This window comes from Salvia hispanica, chromosome 5, assembly GCF_029641045.1.
Source record: "Salvia hispanica isolate PSC_SH4W2 chromosome 5, Shi_PSC_v1, whole genome shotgun sequence".
NCBI lineage: Eukaryota > Viridiplantae > Streptophyta > Magnoliopsida > Lamiales > Lamiaceae > Salvia > Salvia hispanica.
In genome coordinates, this window is record NC_142696.1 from 16,865,863 (window position 1) to 16,887,523 (window position 21,661).

General features: G+C 37.3%; 3 protein-coding genes across 3 annotated transcripts; 1 reads left to right on the plus strand and 2 right to left on the minus strand.

The window, feature by feature from the left end:
• Nucleotides 1-4,173: 4,173 nt before the first annotated feature.
• Nucleotides 4,174-6,533, plus strand: LOC125190246 (Pectin lyase-like superfamily protein). The gene is made up of 4 exons (XM_048087494.1): nt 4,174-4,615; nt 5,352-5,641; nt 5,823-6,051; nt 6,154-6,533. The coding sequence occupies exons 1-4, from the start codon at nt 4,190-4,192 to the stop codon at nt 6,373-6,375; spliced, it is 1,167 nt and encodes a 388-aa protein (XP_047943451.1). The 5' UTR covers nt 4,174-4,189; the 3' UTR covers nt 6,376-6,533.
• A 143-nt stretch (nt 6,534-6,676) lies between these two features.
• On the minus strand, nt 6,677-11,596 carry LOC125189780 (type I inositol polyphosphate 5-phosphatase 12-like). Its single transcript, XM_048087015.2, has 11 exons — nt 11,072-11,596; nt 10,475-10,838; nt 10,072-10,324; nt 9,197-9,998; nt 8,982-9,106; nt 8,783-8,867; nt 8,385-8,687; nt 8,028-8,298; nt 7,825-7,948; nt 7,377-7,737; nt 6,677-7,122 (listed from the first exon to the last, which is right to left on the minus strand). The coding sequence occupies exons 1-11, from the start codon at nt 11,516-11,518 to the stop codon at nt 6,841-6,843; spliced, it is 3,417 nt and encodes a 1,138-aa protein (XP_047942972.1). The 5' UTR covers nt 11,519-11,596; the 3' UTR covers nt 6,677-6,840.
• Nucleotides 11,597-12,839: 1,243 nt separating this feature from the next.
• Nucleotides 12,840-16,697, minus strand: LOC125187231 (putative thiol methyltransferase 2). Its single transcript, XM_048083781.2, has 8 exons — nt 16,471-16,697; nt 16,241-16,371; nt 15,120-15,206; nt 14,295-14,395; nt 14,103-14,202; nt 13,958-14,004; nt 13,744-13,822; nt 12,840-13,141 (listed from the first exon to the last, which is right to left on the minus strand). The coding sequence occupies exons 1-8, from the start codon at nt 16,646-16,648 to the stop codon at nt 13,088-13,090; spliced, it is 777 nt and encodes a 258-aa protein (XP_047939738.1). The 5' UTR covers nt 16,649-16,697; the 3' UTR covers nt 12,840-13,087.
• Between the last annotated feature and the right edge of the window lie 4,964 nt (nt 16,698-21,661).

The window sequence follows — 21,661 nt, forward strand, 5'->3', positions numbered from 1 at the left end:
GCCCATTTAGAATCAGCGAGTGTGTTTAAGAAGTGTGAAAAAAAGTTAGTTGGGTCGAATATCGTCGTTGTATCCCTGTAAACTTTCATGTTTGGATAACTAAAAATATGGCATGCGGTTCGTCCAAGTGCGGATCCATATGGGGTCGAGTGCCAAGTGAGGTACGGGACCCACACTGTTGTTCTTTATTCTTTCTACCTTCTAAATTGCTTAGGAAAATGAAAAATATTACTCCATCCGTTCCAATTAAGTTGGTATAAAATTTTTTAGCACGGAGATTGAAAAATTGTGTTGAATAAATTAAATGAAAATAATACTCCTAAAATAGGAAAAAGGGAAAAAGTAGGAGAGATAAGGGGAGCTTAAAGTAGATGATGAAATAAAGTAAGAGTGATTGGATATTTTATTTTTTGTCAAAAAGGAAAATGACTCAACTTTATTAGGACATCCCAAAAAGAAATATGACTCAACTTAGTTAGGACTGAGTGAGTATAACAATACAGATGTAATACTAGCCCTTTAAAGTCAGTATATTGTGCTTTGTGTACGTGGATCTGTCAACGTTAAATAAACTAATTGCTCATTGTAAGGGCACCTAATATAAAATTATCCTATAATTTAATAGTTTGGTAACTACATAATTTAACAAAACGAATTAGATATATGAAATAGTACTGTATTAAAAGTTTGTTACAGAACCATGATAAAACGTCAATGATTCAATTTAGAATATGTGACTAAATAAATTAATTTTATAATCAATTGTAAATTTTAATTTGTAAACTATTTATCTTATCATTAATTCTTAACCTAATCATCGAAAGCTTAAGATTTTATTTAATAATTTTACATTTTTGTTAATTCTCAAACTATATAATTTGATACTACTCCCTCCGTCTTGGCTAAGATGACACATTTCTTAGCCGACACGGGATTTTAGGAGTTATTGGTTAAAATGTTTAATTTGAGAGAGAAAAGGTGGGTGTAACGTGTAAGTATTAAAATAGAGAGATAAAGAAAGATAAATATTTTAATAAGAGTGATAAATAGTGGTTGGATGTATTAATTGGAGAGAGAAAGTTTCCAAAAAAGGAAATATGTCATCTTAGTTGGGACAAACTAAAAAGGAAAACATGTCATCTTAAGCAGGACGGAGGGAGTATTATACTTGAACAAGAAAGTAAGAGTTTGCAACAATAATATACGCGGCGTGTAATGAAAATGACGAAACGAGGATAGAGGAAACAATTATGAGGAGGTATCAGAGCTAAGATACGACATCAATGTTCTTCCTGTATCCACAAATTCATTTTTTTGGATTCATCACTGGGTTGATTCATGAGAGGCCATCTTTAACAAATGATACTATATCTCTGGTTTACGATTACATGTCCACATTTGACATAACACGATTTTCAAGAAATATAGTCTTGTATTAGTATTTAAAGAGTGTGGAAAAATTTAATGGAAGGTGGATTCAACTTCTATATACTCCCTCCGACCTCCGTCCCCCTTAAAATACAACATTTGGGAATCGGCACAAGATTTTATATAGTGTTGTTTTGTGAGTTAATGAAGAGAGAGTAAAGTAATAGAGATGGAAAAATAGAGATAGAGTTGTTTCTATTTTATGAAATGTTTCATTTTTAATGGGACAACCAAAAAAGGAAAACGTTTCATTTTTAATGGAACTGGGGGAATATTAGTTAATTCATAATAAAATTTGAATAGGATAAAATTAGCGCAATATATGATCTATTATCAAAAATAATAAAAAAAAATACATGAAATTGTCTATTATCAAAAATAATAAAAAAAAATACATGAAATTTTAAAAGGCGAAAATAACCAATGGCGCTATCACTATAAGCGGCTTAAGCCCCTCATGAATTGAAAATTTTGATGTTTTTCTACTAATTATTTATAAAATTTATCCAAATTTTACACAAATTATTATAGAAAAGTCCCTAAAAATAATCAAAATTATTCAAAAATAAATTGTTAGTGAAAATTTTCAAAATATAGCTGCTCCTACTAATGTCGTTTTCTACTTCCGCCACTAAAAATAACAAAATGGGATATTTGTTAATGGAAGGCTGGAGTATATTTTTACTTAATCAAAACAGCCTTCAAGGCGGCGGTACAGATCGGTTGTACGTTTGACTATTCGGCTATTTTCCCGCCTTATAGTCCTCCACGTGTCACATGGCTTCATTATCCACACATTCGTTATTCACGTACCTTCACATATTTTTATTTAGAAATCATAATCTGAATCAATTTTTAAAGTGATGCACTACAAATTTTGGTCAACGAAGTATAAGTTTAACATGTGTGAATCTAAGCCGCCTTGTAATTAGACTCTAGTTATAATTTCATTGTAATAATATTTAGACTTTACTTATAATTTAATTTCCCTTTAAACCGCCTTGGACGAATCTAACGAAATCTATATATACTTATATGCTCCCGGATCTGTCTTATAAAAATATGTATATTTGAAATAATACGTGAATTAATGGATGAGATAGATAATTAAAATAGTGTTAATAGATAGCAGAACTCATATTATTATTAATATTTAGTGATATATGAGCATTTAGCCGGGGACAACTTTTTATGAATTGAAATGCCCATATTTAGAGATAACTAAATGTATCATGCATGCCTCTTCACAAATAGGAGAAAATTTAACTGTCAAATGAGCTTATGTGTAATTTACAAAAATTGAAATGCCCATACTATATGATGTTGTGATGCAACTATTATCGTGAATGAAATGAGATATTGTTACTATATTACTTCTTACGTTCCATAATAGAAGTTACATTTGATTTGGACACGTATTTTAAGGAAATGTAAAGAATAGTGGGTTTAAGAAGTTAGTGGAATATGAGATCCAATTTTTTTATATTGATTTTATAATAGAATGTGAGTAAGTGAGTTAGTGGAACGTGAGACTTACTTACTATTTATGTTAAAAGTGAAACGTGACTCTTATTGTGGGACGAACATGGCAAAATGTGACTCTTGGACAGAGGGAGTACTTAAGAAAATAATACTCCCGTCCCATAAAAATATGGGCAATGGGTATGAGAATTAAGAAAAATTTGGTAAAGTAAGAAAGAGGAAGAGAATGGTATGGTAAAGTAAGAGAGATGAGGAGAATAGCAGTTAAAATAGTATTAGTGGATAGTGAGATATATATTATTAAATTGATATAATTTTCCAAAATGAAATGTATATATTTTTATGGGACGGACGAAAATAGAAAGTACACATATTTTTATGGGATAAGGGGAGTATCACGTCTACTAAAAAGTAGGCAAAATCGACCGTTACTTTATGATGATAACCAAAAATATAATGTATGCTAATTAGAAATTTTTGTGATGCAAATATTTAGTGTTGCACTGAAAATAGTAGTAATATGTATGCATCTCTTAATGGAGTAAATTTATTACCACAGTAAAACATTTTCTCAAATTTGTAATTGTGCATACAAATTACATTTGTCATGGAAACGATTGATTAAACAATTTATATATAATGCATGTCTATTGCAATAATAGCCTAAGTTCATTATATATACATAATGAAGAAGATAGAAAAATTGTTTAGTTCTGCAACTGGGGTATAGTCTCATTCTAATGCTACCCAAGTAATAATGTACATGGAGTATAAAAGTAGTTGACTCTTTATTATTGCCCAAGCTCCAACAATTAAATGTCTTATCAAGTATTTTCTCCGCTTAATTATCTAAAAAATAAACTCAACAACCAATAAATGATTTATGTTGAGCAATTCAAACTACAAAGTCGAGCATAACTCCATGTGCAAGTCCATTATATACTACTATTATAAAGTTGACTATACTATCCATTTCTCCAAATATATTTTTTTAAAAAGAGAACTCTCTTCATATTACCTCACATGACTCCTAAAACAAAAATTCCATCTCAATAACGTATCATCACATGGCGCCGTACATATCATAACATGAATATTTGACATAAATAAATTAACTAAATTTTAATATTTTGATCAATTATTACAAACAATCATTGGTATCAATCTCGAAGCGACAGTTGCAAGGGATGAAATTCACATATAAATAGCACATCAACCGTCTCATTCTCCATCAAAAAATAGAAATATTCAAGTCCATAAAAATACTTAGGCCAAAAAAATGAATTCTATTATTTCAATCATTTTATTTCTAGCATGGTTTGGCAATGCACAAGGTGCTACAGTCACATTCAACGTGATAACATTTGGTGCAAAACCAGATGGGAAAACCGACGCAACTCAGCCGTTCCTCAAGGCATGGGAGGCGGCGTGCACGGCCGTGACAGCTTCCAGGATTTACGTGCCAAAAGGGCGTTACCTATTGAGGTCCGTTGAATTTAGAGGGCCGTGCAAGAATAAGATCAGAGTTCAAATAGATGGAACTCTTGTAGCTCCACTTGACCACCGTGCCCTCGGAAATCCCGACTACTGGATTCTTTTTATTCAGGTCAATTGGCTTTCTGTCGTCGGGGGAAATCTTGATGCTAAGGGAGCCGGATTATGGGCCTGCAAGGATTCCGGCCAAACTTGCCCCACCGGAGCAAGGGTACATTTCTCAATTCATATTATTTCTCACAACATTTTACTTTTTTCGACATGCAACTTTTTTTTAAGCTAGTACGTAAACATTTTCCTTAACAGTTTTACATTTCTGCCAAACAAACATGCCCTTATAATTCACCACGTTATTAACCCTTGCGGTTATAATGTGGTATATTTACTTTTAGAATGGTGTCAAATTATGAAATTTTTAATTAATGCTTTCAACTTGGACGATGCAAGTACAAAAAGAAATTAAAGAATTCGGTAACCGAGCGGTAATAATGTGGTATATTTACTTTTAGAATGGTGTCAAATTATGAAATTTTTAATTAATGCTTTTAACTTGGACGATGCAAGTACAAAAAGAAATTAAAGAATTCGGTAACCGAGCAAACCTCTTTCGTAGTTCCCATCACCACTTGCTATCATTTTTCAATCGTTCTTCACTTAATGTTATTTATTTCAAAATCAATTAGATTCATAAATTTCATGATACGTTGAGGAATTATGAGTTAGTACAGATATTTTTCTAGGTGAGGGTGCGAACTATGAACTAATTCATATTTATTGGTGAGAAACATTTAATGTATTGATGACACACCACGTTTCCTCATACTACTATTATATTATCGAATAAATTTAAGCAGATATTTTTTTTATGTATAAATCTTTTGTAAGTCGTATGTATTTACTTACACTATGCAAGTGGGACTAATCCAAGTTATGTTTGAAAATTGCAGTCAATCACATTTAATTGGGTTAATAACGGTGAGATAAAAGGGTTAACCTCGATTAATAGCCAATTGATGCACATTGTCATCAATAGTTGCAAGAATGTGAAAGTGAGCAATGTGAAGATGATAGCACCCGATCTAAGCCCTAACACTGATGGAATTCATGTACAATCCTCCACCGGAGTCACTATTACCAATGCCCTCATCCAAACCGGCGACGACTGTATATCCATCGGCCCCGGGACTAGAAATTTATGGATGGACAAAATCAAATGCGGCCCGGGACACGGTGTTAGGTATTCTATACTCCGTTTCATATTTCAATTCACACTTCTATATTGAAAATATAAATAAAAATCTGAAAAATATTTCATTGTTTTTTAAAAGTCATTGAGAACATCTTTTTGGTGTGAACAAAAGTATTATTTTGAAAGGTTGTGTCACGATAATAACCTCTCTGCTTTATTCTTTTCACAGCATTGGAAGTTTGGGCCGAAGTTTTGATGAAGACGGCGTGGAAAATGTAACATTGATAAATTCGGCTTTCAGTGGGTCTGATAACGGGCTTCGGATTAAAACATGGGCCCGGCCTAGCAAGGGATTTGTCAGAAATATCAATTTCCGAAATATAGTTATGAAGAATGTTGAGAATCCAATCATTATAGACCAAAATTACTGCCCAAACAATCAAGGATGTCCTAGCCAGGTAAATATTCTTTCTTTTATTTTAATTACACTTTGTTTTTTAGATACCATTAATTTATATTTGATTTTCTAACATTAGATTAACTTAAATTACTTTTGGCAGGGTTCGGGAATCAAAATTAGCCAGATTACATACCAAAACATTCAAGGAACATCTGCAACAAAAGTAGCAATGACATTTGATTGCAGCCATACCAATCCATGCAGCAATATCAAATTATATGACATTAAACTCACATATTTGAAATCAACTAAAGCACAATCTTACTGCAAAAACATCGCCGGAAGTTCTGCCGGAGTCATCATGCCTGAAAATTGCTTGTAACCGTAAAAACGAAGACAACAACCAGCATCGCAATTTTATATGCGAATTGCTTAGAATGTATAGCTAGCTAGTTTTGATTTTCCGAAGAGTGTCTTTGTTGTATCATCGCATGATTGAAATTCTGAGCGGTTTAAATATATACTAATCCCTTCGTCCCATCATAGTTTAGTCATATTTCTTTTTCGATCGCTCTAATTTATTGAAATTTGTATCTTTTGATTTTTTCATATTTGAATTAAATTAGGATATATAAAATATATGCATTTGCAAATTATAGTAAATTATCAAATAACTATCTAAGGAGCATATAACCATGATCTTCAATTATAGCTAACATCCAAAGTCTGATCACAAAAACTATGTTAATTAGTTCTATACATAGCAAGCAAATTAAAGAATCTTCTATTTGCCTATCCATTTCTACAAATATGTACCTTGTGATTAGACACATCAAGTTGAGGTTTATCAGACGGATTTTTGGTGCGAGTTGCCTTCTTGTGTTTTAGCATCTATCCTAATCGTGTTCCCGTTGAAGCGGTGTCGGACAGTGACATGGTGCGTTTTGACGTCGGTCGAGCAACTCCCTCGCACCACCACCACCAAGATCAGCTCCTTGTCCCTGGTGTCTTCAGCCCACCAGCTTTGTGGAACTCCCTCAACCAAATCCTCCAACTTATGGAACTCCTCGTGATGGACCGTTACGTCCACCACTTGGTCCGGTCGAATCAGGCCCGCCCCCGGTGTCACCTGTTTCATAAGTCCAAAGCTCACTACATAAGTATAGTAGTTGATCAAACAGAAATTGTACTAGTATATTATTCCCTCCGTCCCTTAAATTATGTAACATTTTGACCGGGCACTGATTTTAAGAAATGCAATGGAAAGTGGGTTGAAAAAGTTAGTAGAACGTAGGTCCTACTTTTAAATACTCCCATCCGTCCCATATGCGACAAGTTTTTGGGGATGGATGGAGTATTAATATAGCAATGAGTAGTAATTACCTCGAGCCAACGGGGGAAACCGAACGATCCGCGCGGCCGGTACTCGGGCTCTTTTACGTCATCCTTGATGGAGCATAGTCCTATGCACACAATTTTGTAAAACACGCACTCTTCAGCACTTCGATTGGTGATTTTCAAGGTGGATGTGTCTTGGTTCTGGAGCTCGATGTTGTTTGTGCTGACTACCGTCTCGGGGACAAAACGCAGTGCATCAATGCTCGACCTTATCTCTTCGTTGGTCGTGAGGATCTTTGCAAACTCCTGCCTCCTAATTGTTTTATCAACATGAGCAATGTCGAGGCTGAGCTTGCAACGAACCGGCTTGTGATCGCTCTCAATCACATCCATACAGGCGTCGTACCTTGAATGCAAGATCAGAACAATCACTACGAAATAAGCAAGGAAGATGGAGTCGTGAGGAGCACAACTTAAAAGCATCAAGGCTTACTGTGATATGTAGGCGATCACGGGGCAATCTAAGCTGCATTCTTTCGCCATACCTGCTTTGTTATCGCGATACAGAACTCTGTCGCACCAAGCTGGGATTCGTTTCTTCTCACCAGAGTCATACCCTACAACGTATACGATTAGATTATCTTATCTATGTTAAGTGTTAAGAAAGGAGGAGCAGCAACGAGGGCGTTGAATTACCTCCTAAACCCGGTTTTCCTATCTCAAACTTGTAAGTGGGAGGAAACCTAATGAGGGCCTCGCGCATCCCTTGGAAAACTTTACCGGCCTTCATCTCTGCTCGTAGCTGATCTTTCTCGCGAAGCCAATCAAAGCTTCGCTGAGAAACCAAGTCCCGAGTCTCATCATAAGTTATGCCGAATAGGCGATAATTAAAATCGCCATTAAAGACGATCATATCAGCCTCAGCAAGATCAGGCCTTGCCTCTTCAGGACTAGTAGATGTAGTTTGCTGGAGACAAAAAAACATTGGAGAATTTCCCTCAAACAAAAATTCGACAAAATCATAATCTCGAAAACTGAGGGATGCACCCGTACATTTGAGTTTTTGAGCGCTTGATTAGCCGATGAAACACCAGCTGCAAAAATGAGGAGCCACGGCAAGCCAAACGAATAAAGCAGCCAAAATAAATATATGCAGAGAAGAAGAGAGCAAGACAAGTAGAGGCATCGCAGCATACCAGCAGCATTGCTGTGCGTAGACCGAGTGAAAGTCATTGTTCGGAAAATATGATCGAAATCAGCATTCCGTTTGTTTACTGCTTCTAAATGTGCAGCAAAATGACAATTCACAAAACAGATGAGCCGGTCATACACTCTCAACCTCAATCCTACACCTCCCTGCAACCACGTCCCATGCCCGTGTATAAATATAGAGACGACATTAATTACCATGAGGCCAATTCGGACGCTAAGGGAGAACCAGAACTACTTACCTTATTTCCTATTGCACGGCCTAGACCGCATGCGACAGCAGCAACATCCAAGTCTCCGACATGGGGCCGGATAGTTTTTCTTACCCTGAAAGGAAGGACGACAGTGACCTATAACATTATGTTATTGTTCGCATTGTCGACTGCAACGGTTTAAAAAAACAATAAAGGGTAATCTATCATAACTTATGAAAAAGCTTACCAAATCGCAATGAGCAAGGCAGCCAACTGCCTCGAGCCTACACGTTCAAAGATAGATCTCTCATCCAAAGCCTTGCCGATATGATCTTGCCACCATTGTCCCACAGAGCTCCCTTCTAGCCCTACCTAAAAATGCAAACTCAATAGTAAATTTTTTGTCAATCTAATTGTAAAAAATAATCGAAATTCACACATTTGATGTAGTTATAGGCATACTGTCTCTTTTGCCGCAGACATAGCAAGAAAACCCGCACCCATCTCCACTTCTTGCAGCCCGACAACGACAATATCAACATCCGACACTGCAGATCCCAACCACGACTTGAGAGCCGTTGGAGAAGCTCTACCTTGGCTTACATTCCATGTCCCAACCATAATGGTCACTTTGTCCCGTCTCGTATACATGGCCGATCGTTCCGATAGTTCTTTCCGCAATATGCTATCCGTGGACGCCGGAGATGATATGTTCCACCCCCGAATGCCACCGTGTGTGGCTAAACTAAAGAGATGCCCGTGGCCGACGACTAGCTTTATAATGGGCTCGTTGTGCGCAACCCAACCGGTTACTAGGTTTCCTTCAAGGTCTAGTATCTGGATGTTCCCCGTTGCGTATCCAACCCATATCCTCGAACCATGAGAGCAGATGCTCTGCACAGCAGCAGGGTGGCGAGTGAAATCCTGCACACGGTTCCCATTCCCGTCCCAAAGGATTAATACTCCATTTGTGCAACCCGTCCAAATTGCACCGTCTGGAGCAATCATCATTGCTTCAATCTTCTTCGTGTCTTCCACTAACGCTCCCGCCCCCTTTGCTACTCTACGAACAGCATCAGCAGCGCCTATCAGCGCATTGCGCGACCTCTGCAGGAAGCCCTGTGATTTGTCCTTTTTCCCCTTTGAGACTAACTTCACATTCACCTCGTCTTCGACTGGCTGCTCTTGAGATGGCATGTCTACGCGATTCTCAATCTGACCCTCTATGTTGAATACTTTCAGAAGCTCCCTCGTCCGAGCATTCCTGTTCATTCAAAAAATGATCAGATTTCTCTGTTTTCACGAGCCGGAGATGAATGCGATAGAGATGACGTTACCATAGTGAAAATGTTTGAGAGCCTGCTGCCCAAACCTTGGCTCTAACATTGTCAGCTAACAGGTATTTCACATCCGAAGATGAAATGTTGCACACGCCATTAACGGTGACTTGAGCTCTCAAGTCAATAGCTGATCTCTCCACCAGCAGAGCAGCCATTCGTCTTTCCTCCTGCGTTAGTCCAAGAGATTTTTCAAGAGCTTCCCACGGCCAGATCCTTATCGCGCCACCCTCTGTGCCCGTCCATATATCACCTTTACACAAGCACAGAGATTATAAGAAATGGTCACTTTCTTAGACGAGCAACGTGGAAAATCATCAGCACAACACGAAATAACAGAATCTTTCAAATATTGCACATTCAATACTACAACAAGAATCATCAATAGGAAAAAAGAAGTTACCATAAAAGGATATTGTCATGGAAAGAACTGGGGTTTTATGTGCTTGCCAAGAGAAGCCTTCCTTGAAAGCGTTGCCATCGGTGAACTGCTGGTCCATCTTCCACGAACGGACCTTACCATCCTTGTGTCCGCTCCAAACCAACTTAGTCCCTTCATCAACCATCAAGGAGAGCGTTTGAGACGTGCTCGCTGACTCGTGAAACGTGGCTGTCTCCTCATCTCCCCTCGGTAGCCTTCGCCCTGCTGTCCCCGTGAAAGTCCCTGGGTCGAATGTGTCTGAATACTTCCACACCCTCACACCAGATTCCTGCCCTGCCCACAGCTGTGTGCATGTGCTTGCAATCGTCTTTATGGATTTTCCCCCCTTTCAAAATTTCAAAATTATGATTAATTATGTACAAAATTTTCATTGCTCTTGTTAACGGTTGATAGTATGATCTTGACACAAAATGTGAACAGATGACAAAATAATAGCATGATCTTGACACATTGTTAACGGTTGACATTATGTTGATATTTCCTTTGTGTTGACATTTTCTGTTGGTATTATTTTGTTATCTGTTGACATTTTGTAACGGTCCATTAGATGAAACGAACCTGAGATTCGCGCAAAGGGTGAGGTCGGATTTCGAGGCAGGGCGGCCGGTTGGGGTGCATCGCGGCTCGAATAGGGGCCTTGAAAACCCCGGCGCCGCCGCTGCTGCCGACGAACTCAGGCAGGGGCTGGTTGGGGAGGAGCTGGGAGTCATCGAAGCCGTTGGCGCCGTCCGCCATGCCGACGTAATCCATCATGTCGGTGGCGCCGCCGGCGCTTCCGGTGGTGATGGGGTAGCGGTAGAAATCGTCCTCTTCGGAGGCGGCGGCGGCGGCGAGGATGTCGATCTCGTCGAGGCTGTGGTTGCGGGGGTGGTTGGAGTGGCGGGGTTGCTGGCTTCCGGTCATGGTCCGCAGCTGCTGGCTGTAGTAGAGGGTTTTCCGACGCGGCGGCGAGTTGGAAATCGCCTCCAGCGCATTGATGTCGGGATCAACTGGGAGATCGTCCATTTTTCTGTTATTATTATTATTATTATTTTATTCTTTGTTTGAAGAATTTTGGTGTTTTGTGGGAATGAGGAGAGAAGTTGGTCATTGTGCGAAAATTGGGAGGGAGAGTGAATGTCGGGATGTGAAAGAAAGAGTCAGAACAACAAAAATAGTTGAGGGAGGTTGTTGGCGGTTGCAAACACCATAGATTTTGGGAATGCTAGGACAGGTAGGTGGTTTGATTTTAGATTTGAATTTTAAAATTGGTCAAGAAAGTAACGAAATTTGTTCTACCATTCTGGTAAAAATCATTTCTAAATAGCTTTTCGGATAATTTAGGTGGAAGAACACAATATCGTTTTGACAAATCGGAATGATAACTCAACCAAAACAACTTTGTTTTATTTGATTGATGTGAATCAACTTAGAGTATTTTTCTCTTATATTTGATGCATTTTTTAAATACTAAAGAAAGACTGATTATGGTGTTAATTACTAGCCTTTCAAAAAAATTTCTTTATAGCATAAAAACAGTGACTTTAGGAATGACTGAGTTTTAATAAGAACTTTGATAAGTACGAGAGAGATAGAATGAAAAGGTAATTGAAGTAATAATAGTAAAAAATATGACTCACCTCATAAGAGAAAATATTACTACAATCAAATATCGAAAGACACTATAATCTGTAGGACGTAATAGAAAAATGAAACTAATTTTATGAGACAAAAGAGTGTGATTTTTGATCCTTAACACTATTCAACTTCCTTACACCAATCTTTTCTCTACTTGAGGCGAGTCTACGTTAAAGGTTCCCAAAAGGGAAATTTATGTTTTAGGGAGACAGTGTGTTGGTGTATGCGTCTTTGAAAACGAATTTTATGTATGCGTTTTTTTAAAATTGGCATAGGCAGCATAATGTCATCATCATAATCATGGAGCATACTACTCGCATTCACTTGAGGAATGAAGCATGGATGTCGTCTAGGAAACTTGAAGTCATCATCAGAATCACCGTACTGCTGCGAAGCCTTGACCTTTCTTCCCGGACAGTGTTGTTTTTTCTCTTACACGAGATGCAATATCGACTATCTGTTCACTACAAATGAGAATACTCCAGACATTCATCCTAAACAGAACCCCTTAATCCTTCATCAAGTATGTTCAAAACTCTAGGCAAGTCCAGTTAGAATGTATGATCAAAATTCTTCCCAAACCTTGCAACATGAAATTCTTTCCAAAACTTGCAACATGTATGTGACTTACCAGAATAATGGAAGAAATTACCATTTTTGGGAAATCATACGCATTACAGAGTTCAGATTTCTAATTTAGAGATGAGAATAGAAAGCGATGGGGAGCTTCTGACCTTGCTGCAAACATATTAATTACAACACTTGAGCATACAACAGCCAAAAATTTGACCTTGATCGTTACAATAGTATGTTAAATCTGGAAATAACTTTTTAGAATATGTTTCATCAAAGATTGCCTTTTTTATGACTGAAACAACCGAAACAAGATAGAGAGGCGAAGTAGTACAATATATGGATCTTTATCCCGAAAAAATGGTGTTTATCTGCAGTGCATGATCAAAGCGAGGCATGGTGTAGAGATCTTCTCCATCTCCCTAGTTTCTCTCGTCCCTGTCAAAGATTCAAGAACAATGTTTCAGAAATGTAGCAAATTTAGCATACGTTAAACCGGAAATATGGTTATTAACTTATTATATCTTCGTGCTGCCCTCATCCTAATTCTGAACTAATCTCTTACTCAAAGTATGCTCGAGTTGTATATTCCAAGAGCTAGTGATTTGTATACATCCACATAACAACATGACCGAGTGTTTGGCTAAGCTTATTTTAGACAGCTTATAAGCTCCAAAAGCTTATTAAATGTTTGAAGATTTTATAGGATATAATGTGTTGAGAGCTTATAAGTTGTCAAATTTAATTGAGCTTATTATGAGTTCAAGAGAGATTGTGTGTTAGAAAGAGAAATGAGTTTATAAGCTGTTGGAGCTTATTTTCACAGCTTATAAGTTATTTAGGAGCTAATGTTGCCAAACATTTCTCAAGAGCTTATAAGCTCTATACCATTTATAAGCTGTTTGAAGGAGCTTACTAGCTCGACCAAACACCCTTCAAGCAACATCCATTAATAAGCTGTTTGAAGGAGCTTACTAGCTCAACCAAAGACCCTCTAAGCAACATGTGAAGGACGACAGATTTCACACATAATATTTTACCTTTCGAGGAGCAATGGCCAGCTCGTTCTCTGAAATCTGTGTTGCTTCGAAACCAACAGGATGCAATGCCTCTTCATAACTGCGTAGATAGAAGAATTTTTCAACAAAAGTACACCAAGGCTTGTATGGAGCCAAATTGTAAAGAGAAAGATAGGTATTCAAAATTCAACACATAAATACTAGAAGACTAGAAGTGAGTCAGAGTGGAAATTACTCGGCAACTGATACTTTAAATGGAGGGCCGCCCTCATGGTCATCTATCTGACAAAGTCGAGAATATGCAAAATGCATAAATGATCAGATTACGGAAGTACAAAATATATGAAAAATATTGAAGGACAGTAAAATTCCTGACTAACTGGATAAATTAGTGTTATGAGCTCCCCATCCGGTTTCAGAAGGTTAGACATTTTCTTGGCCCATAATGATCTTAGCTCGGGTTCGATGGCACAGAAAAACCTGTAGAGACAATATCATAGCGACATAACCTAATGAACATTGATGAAATCACAACATACTAATATCTTGAATGCACCACAGATGAAACTTACGTATAATCAAAAATGAGATCAAACAGCTGATCCGAACACCAAGTAAAGAAGTCTGTCTTTAAGAAAGTACAGTGCTGTGCATTTGGTGAGCCAGACGACAACTACAATGTAATGCAACGATCATAGTGAGGATTTAACAACATTGTAGACGAAAACTACAGATTACGAAACTAATGTTTCAGCTGGAAGATGAAAAAAAGAAATCACATACTCCCTCCATCCCATCCACTTTCCTTTCTGGTTTGTCCCAACCAAGATGACTCATTACTAAAAAATAGAAACACCTTTATTTCTACTTTATTCCCTCTCTCTTACTTTATTCTCTCCATAACACACAAAATAAAGTTGCATAAAATCTCGTTCTGCCCAAGGAAGGGGTCATCTTCCTTGGGACGGAGGGAGTAGAATATAATGCTTAGTTAAATTTTAGAGTTATACCACGTGTCACTGCAATCCCATGAGGTTACTCACTAAAAAATGGAGTTTTGAAGAAAGAAACATAATCCTACTGTGGACTACATTACACACAAATACTATTTGCTGTAATCTTCTCGTTAAGTCAGCTCAGAAAATATACAGATAGATATCACTCGACACAAACAAAACCAGTTGTTCGGTTTGCTAGAACGAGTACTTTAATCACATAACACAGAAAAACAACACAAAATTACTTCAAATAACATCTGTATACTTTAGATCAAAATAGTGACAATCCGAAGTCTTTTTTCTAGACTACCATCAAGTCAAATTTCATCAAAATCCATAAGGCAAGTTGCAAATTTTTATAAATGTCTATTGATGAAAAATCATAAAAGCAAGTCTTACTTCTATTGCTTTCTTAATGGCAATGTCTGATACATCCAGACCTACAACATGACGCTCGGCACACGCCATTGCCACTACATCATAACCCTGCATAAATAGAAGTTTCTAATTGATAACCAAACTAGAGAGAGAAAATGTAAAAAAAGGGAACAGAAAGATGAAATCACAAACTAAATACATCCCAACCATTGAAAAAGCGGTTAAAAATCGACATATAATACAACATTACAACTGCAGCATAACAACATTGTTAGTAAACCTAGCCAAGTGGATCATCAAGCTGCAAGCATGGAGACTGATAAAGAGAGTCAACGTGTACATGATCAAGCAGCTGGTCCATTGAAAACCGAGAATAGACAATCTTCGCTCAAGAATGATGTGGTGGAAGCAGCTCCAGCTGTGATTGTGGCAGCACGAGCTGGAGCAAAGCAGAAATAATCCATTTTCGGCTGTGATGTTTGCTCTCTGACTGAATAGTCTAGATTTAGATGCTTTAAGGGTTAAGAAATGCATGATCCGAGATCCTTCTCTTGGGTCTATTTATTAGTATTTATCTTTGTAATCAGATCATTCAATCCAATACAATCTTCTGAGGGAATTTCTCTATACTTGCTTCATATCTTGTTTAATGGCTTGGTTTATTTTCCATTAGACATTAGTATTACTGTTAACAGAGTAAAACACAAAACAAATTATACATCAACCGATCCACAACACCAAATTTTGAGACACCCCTCTTCTCATGAATTAATTGTCTGGGATATTAGCCCTTAATTTCATGGAACTTTCAAAAAGTTGGGTTTTTCCCACGAACTTTACCGCGAGTTTTTTTTCGTAATTTCTTGACATCAACTTCGAGAGCTTCAAGTTCTTCAATCTTTGAGGATAGTACCCTCCAAAATTGTTCTTCAATCCATTAATATAACCGGAATTTTTTCGTTGGGGGAAAATAACAAACTCGGGTAAAGTTCGTGATATTATTTGGCAAGTTGAAAGTTCGTGGGAAAATCCCAACTTTTTGAAAGTTTCATGATTTTAGAAACCAATGTTCCCTAAAATTAAATATAAACATCCACATTCTGTTGAAGTAATCGAAATTTGAGAGAAAGAGAGAGACATACACTGCCGCAGCCAGGAACAAGAGCTCTACCCTTTGGAAGTGATCCAGTGTTGTGAAGGTGTACAAGAACTGGGGTAGGGTTCCCCAAATCCCAAGGCGTCAGACCTTCGTCCCAGCATTTGTCCCAACTATCTGAAAATTCACATTAAAATAATCCGATTTTTCTCAACGATCAAGGGAAAAAAGAACCCAGACAAAAATTTCTGAACGATTTGGTTAGAATTTAGTTACCGGCGGGGCTGGAGTGAAAAACTTGCTGAAATTTCTGGACTTTTTCAGCAGCAGTGATAGAGGGCTTTGGTTCCGGTAAATCAGTTGACATATAGTTGAAGCGTATTCGGCGATAAAAAGGTGGAAGAAGTCGAAGTGCAGGTGAATGGTATAGCTTGGGAAGGAGGGAAAATCGCATTGGGGTTTTGGATAGTTTGATTCTGAGGATTGAGATTGAAGAACAAAAATTAGTTACGAAATTTATATGGGATTTTGTAGACCATTTGTGCATTAAGTCAAGTAAACATGATAAAAATATATTGGTTCGACGGGGAGATATCTATTTCTTGCGTGATTTCTTGGGTGATCTGAGATTTTATGCTATTTTACTCTATACATTAAGACCATTTAATGGTACATTTAAAAATGATACTCCCTTTCTGTTCGTCATTAAGAGTGCCGGTCACTTTTGTGCACTTGTTTTATAAAAATGATAATAAATAGTTAAAGTGGAGAAATAGTAAAGTAAGATAGAGAATAATATTGAGAAGAGTCTTTTCTAAGTTATTCTCTCTCTTGTTTTACCATTTCTCCACTTTAACTACTCCCTCCGTCCCTGAAAATTTGTCACCTATTTCCTTTTTCGTCCGTCCCTAAAAATTTGTCACATTTCACTTTTACCATTTTTGGTAGTGGACCTCATATTCCACTAACTCATTCTCGCTCACATTTTATTGTAAAACTAATATATAAAAGTATGACTCACATGCCACTAACTTTTTCAACCCACTTTCTATTACATTTCTTAAAACCCGTGCTGGGTCAAATGGTGACAAATTATGGGGGGCGGAGAGAGTATTTATTACTCCCTCCGTCCCCCATTAAGAGTCACACTTTTCCATTTCGGTCCGTCCCCAATTAAGAGTCACACTTTATTTTTACCATAAATAGTAAGTAGGTCTCACATTCTACTAACTCAATTCACTCACATTTTATTATAAAACCAATATAAAAAAAATGGGTCCCACATTCCACTAACTTTTTCCAACCAATTTTTCTTTACATTTCTTAAAACTCGTGTCCGGTCAAAGAGTGACTCCTAATAAGGGACGGAGGGAGTATCATTTTTACAAAATGAGTGTGCAAAAGTGACCGGGACTCCTAATAGCGGACGGAGGGAGTAGATAATTAGCTCTAATGGTACTCCAAAATCAATCTCATTTTTTAATAAAAAATCTATTATTAGGTTTGCACTAAATCAAAATAAAAAAAAAATTCAAATTTTATGAGTGAAAGAGGCATAAAATAGACAATATTCTTTTAAGTTTAAGTTTACTTTAAATGGTGGGAGTGGATGTGACATTACAGTAAAATGAGTTTGAATTTAGTGTAATTGGTTGGAGATGCTCTAAGTGAAGAGAGTAAAGTAAGAGCATTCACAATAAGAGAACCCTCCAAACAACCCTCTAATATAAATTATTTTAATTGTTGGTGTTTATACTCGAGAGAATGAGAAGTGTGAATAAAATGAAGTAAAATGAGTTGTGTATATAGAGGTAAAAGGATTCACAATAAGAGCGTCGTCCTGCCGCCACGCGGACGGCGCCCCTACAACACCAAAGGCACTCCTCCTCTAATAGGCGTTGACCGCACAGCGGCAGGATGGCGCCTCTATTGTGAATGCTCTAAGGGAGGGGGATAAAAGTAAAGATAAAAGTGATTTCAATTTAGTAATGAGTAATCTTGATTTGGACATACCAAAAAGGAAAGTGGGTTAGTAGAACGCGGGGGAATGCATACTACTCCCGCCGTCCCAACTACGTTGGGGCAAAACTTTTGGTCACGGAGATTAAGAAATTGTGTTGAAAAGTTGAATTAAGAGATAGGTGTGATACGCACGGATTTTGTCTGTTTTGAATGTCAAAGTTGAATTACATGTTCATTATTTGCATATTTTTATCTATTTTGGTATCTTAATGTGTTTTGTGATAAATATGCAAAATAGAGCCTAAAAAGATACCTAAAAGTCGAAGTTTGAAGGCTGGAGCATTCGAGCCAGCAAGCGGTCTGCTGGACCTTACTCAGCAGCCGCTGGTGCTCATCCACCGTTGTCCCTGTAAAGGCCCATCTTGGATATCGTGCCTAAAAGAGGAACACGTTCAGTGATCGCTGGATTGTGCACATTGACTGCTCATAGTAGATTAGTAGTACAGATAGTTCCAGAAAAGTTCACAGCGACCGCTGGAAGTTGCCCAACAGTTCGCTAGAATCCCCGCTAGAATCGGGAGACACATTATTTTACATAATTTCTCTCCAAAACTTACCTAACTGGGATAGAAGATTTACCATATTATCATACATGACTTGGAGACTTAAATACCCCCTCAAATTTCGTCAGATGAACCTTTTGCTACATATTACACTATAGAATTATATTTGAGAGTTCCTTCCACTGTTAATCATCTTTCCATCGTACTTGGAGTTTGAAGCTTGGAATCAAGAGAAGATCAAGACTACGAGATTCAACATTTGAGTTCTATCATCTTAGTTCTTATGTTTCTAGGGTTTCTTACAAACTATGAGTTTAGTTTATTTGTCTATGAGCACCTAAATCTATTGACTTCTAGGGATGTGTTAGTAACGACTTTGGTTTATATTTCATCTACGGCTGGGTTGGCACAAAAAGCTGTAAAAGTAGAAAAAACATAAGATAATTGCAGATCCGATTCTCTAACTACCTCCTTCTTCATCTTCTCCAAATAACTATGCTAAAACAAAGTAAAAACAGAGCATGCTTCAAAACGAAATGCGAACAAGAAATTTAAGCTAAGAACTACTGGATCTACGCTAACTGATCAACTAGAGCATCGAACAAACAGAAACAAGACATAATCATGCCATTTCCAAAATAGAACATCCTAGATCTATGAGTTCAAACGCTAACTAACAAGGATCTACGAAATCAGATGTTAACAAGCTAGATCTAAAACATCCTAACAACTGCCAATTGCGAATAACATCCAACATATATAAACAATGCTCAACATCTCAAGATCTAACTACCAATTGCGAAAAACATCCAACAAAAACTTCCATAGCTTCAGAAAATAAACCATATTCAAGGCTCCAAACGAAAATACTCAAGCCAACAACTAAATACTAAGAGATTCTTAAGCTAAGATGTTCTAACCAGGGAAATATTCAAGAAACGAAACCAAATGCATCAAAACATGAATGTAAAGATTGTATCTTCGCTCCTTGGAGCTGTGGAACTACGACGAAATGTTGGAATGGACGGAACTAAGGTGCTCTCCCCTCCGAGCTAGGAGGCAAAGAGCTTGAAATAGGATTTGGAGTGGACTTGCAGCTAAGAACTCTCTAAGAACTAGTATGTGACTGTGTGTAGAATGGTGAGCTCCCTCTAGCCGCTCTCTTCTTCCTTCATGTTGCTCCCCTTATATAGTACGGCTTAAGGCTCAAATACCTAGGATATGCCTTCCATGATTTGACATTTGTGCCCTTAAAATAAATGGTGTCTTCGAATTCTATCTCCACGGTCCCCCTCCTTGCAACGCCTGCTCCGCTTGATCAGTTGGGTGGCTTTTCTGCAATTTAACTCCTTTTTACTCAATCTACGTTTGATCAGTCAGTTTGCACGACTACTTGATCCAGCAGCAACCTGCACACTAAAACTCACAATTTGTGCATTATCTCCCCCAAAAGCATGTAAACTTACCCAATAACCAATGCATGAAATGCCTTACCAAACTGCTCACATTTAAGCCATATTCGTCCTCAAGTATAAAAGAACAAGATAAAAGAGAAGAGACAAGTTTCAATGCATGGTTCCTCTTTTGACCGACACTAGAAGAAAACTAAAAAGAAAAGACTTAGACTGACTAAAACACAAAAAGACTCATATAAACAAAAACACATTAACACATACTCCCTCCGTCCCCAAAGAATATGCACTTTGGGTTCAGCACGAGTTTTAATGCAAAATTGGTAAAGCAAGAGATGGTAAAGAGAAAAAGTAAATAAAGTACTGTTAGTGGGGAATGGGTCCCACCTCATTAGAGAGAAATAGTTTCCAAAATTAGAAAGTGCATATATTTGTGGGACGGGCTAAAAAGGAAAGAGTGCATATTCTTGTGGGACGGAGGGAGTATATGCATAAAACTAGCTTAACTTGTAGCAACTGTCCCCACAAGTTTAAGATCAATCCAATTGTCAACAGTCTTTGATTCCTCCACCTCCCTTGTTCAATTTGATCAGTTTGTCAACATAGCCTTCATTTTTACCAACTGTTGAATTCACTCGGTAACTCATTTTTTATCAGAGATGTTAATACCATTCACTCATTATGTTGAACCATAGATGCTTTGAGTTCTACAAACACAAGATAGTGCCTTAAAGCCTTTCTTTGGGTTGTAATGGAGCTTTGGGGTTATAATGTATAGAGGTGAGAGTCCTAGAGGTTCTAAGTAAAAAAAAAATGTAAATAAAAGTATATGAGAAACATGTGAACTTAGGGACAAATATTGGAAACAACTTCCCTATCATGATTCTGACTTCCCACAAACTTGGAGATATTTCCTGACCATTTTGGCCTTATTCATCTATTCCCGCAAACTTGGAGATATTTCCTGGCCATTTTGGCCTTATTCATCCATCCATTTTTCTAATAGGATGCTATGATACATAAACTTGCACATAATTGTTGATTTTCTGGTTTTTACTTATGTGAGTGCAAGTTTGGCTACTTCTACGCGAATTTTTTCAAGGTATGTTTTTCTTTTCAGTAGTTTACTCACGTCCCTACCGACTCTACAAACTTATGTTACACTTTGTTGTAAATAAGTTTGGGAGAATGAAGTGGTGGACCGTGAGTTTAGGCTTTTGTTTTAGGGTTTTATTTTTGTTTTAAGTTTTTGCTTTTTGTTTTTCAAAACCCCGTAGGAGAATTTTGTGTTCTAAAAATGTTTTCTTGAATCCATGTCGTGAACTTAACGTGAAGAACTTAGAAACACGCATGCTTAGGGACACACTTTAGACTGAATTGCCGATGATATTACATTCCATCCATGTTTAAGTATGGCTTGACGTTTTGATTTGATGGTTTGGTGAAAAGGTTCATAATTAGTGAATTGCTTGTTCGCCTAGAATCATGTTTTATACCTTGTGAGGATTTGAGCCTTAATTTCTTTCTTGT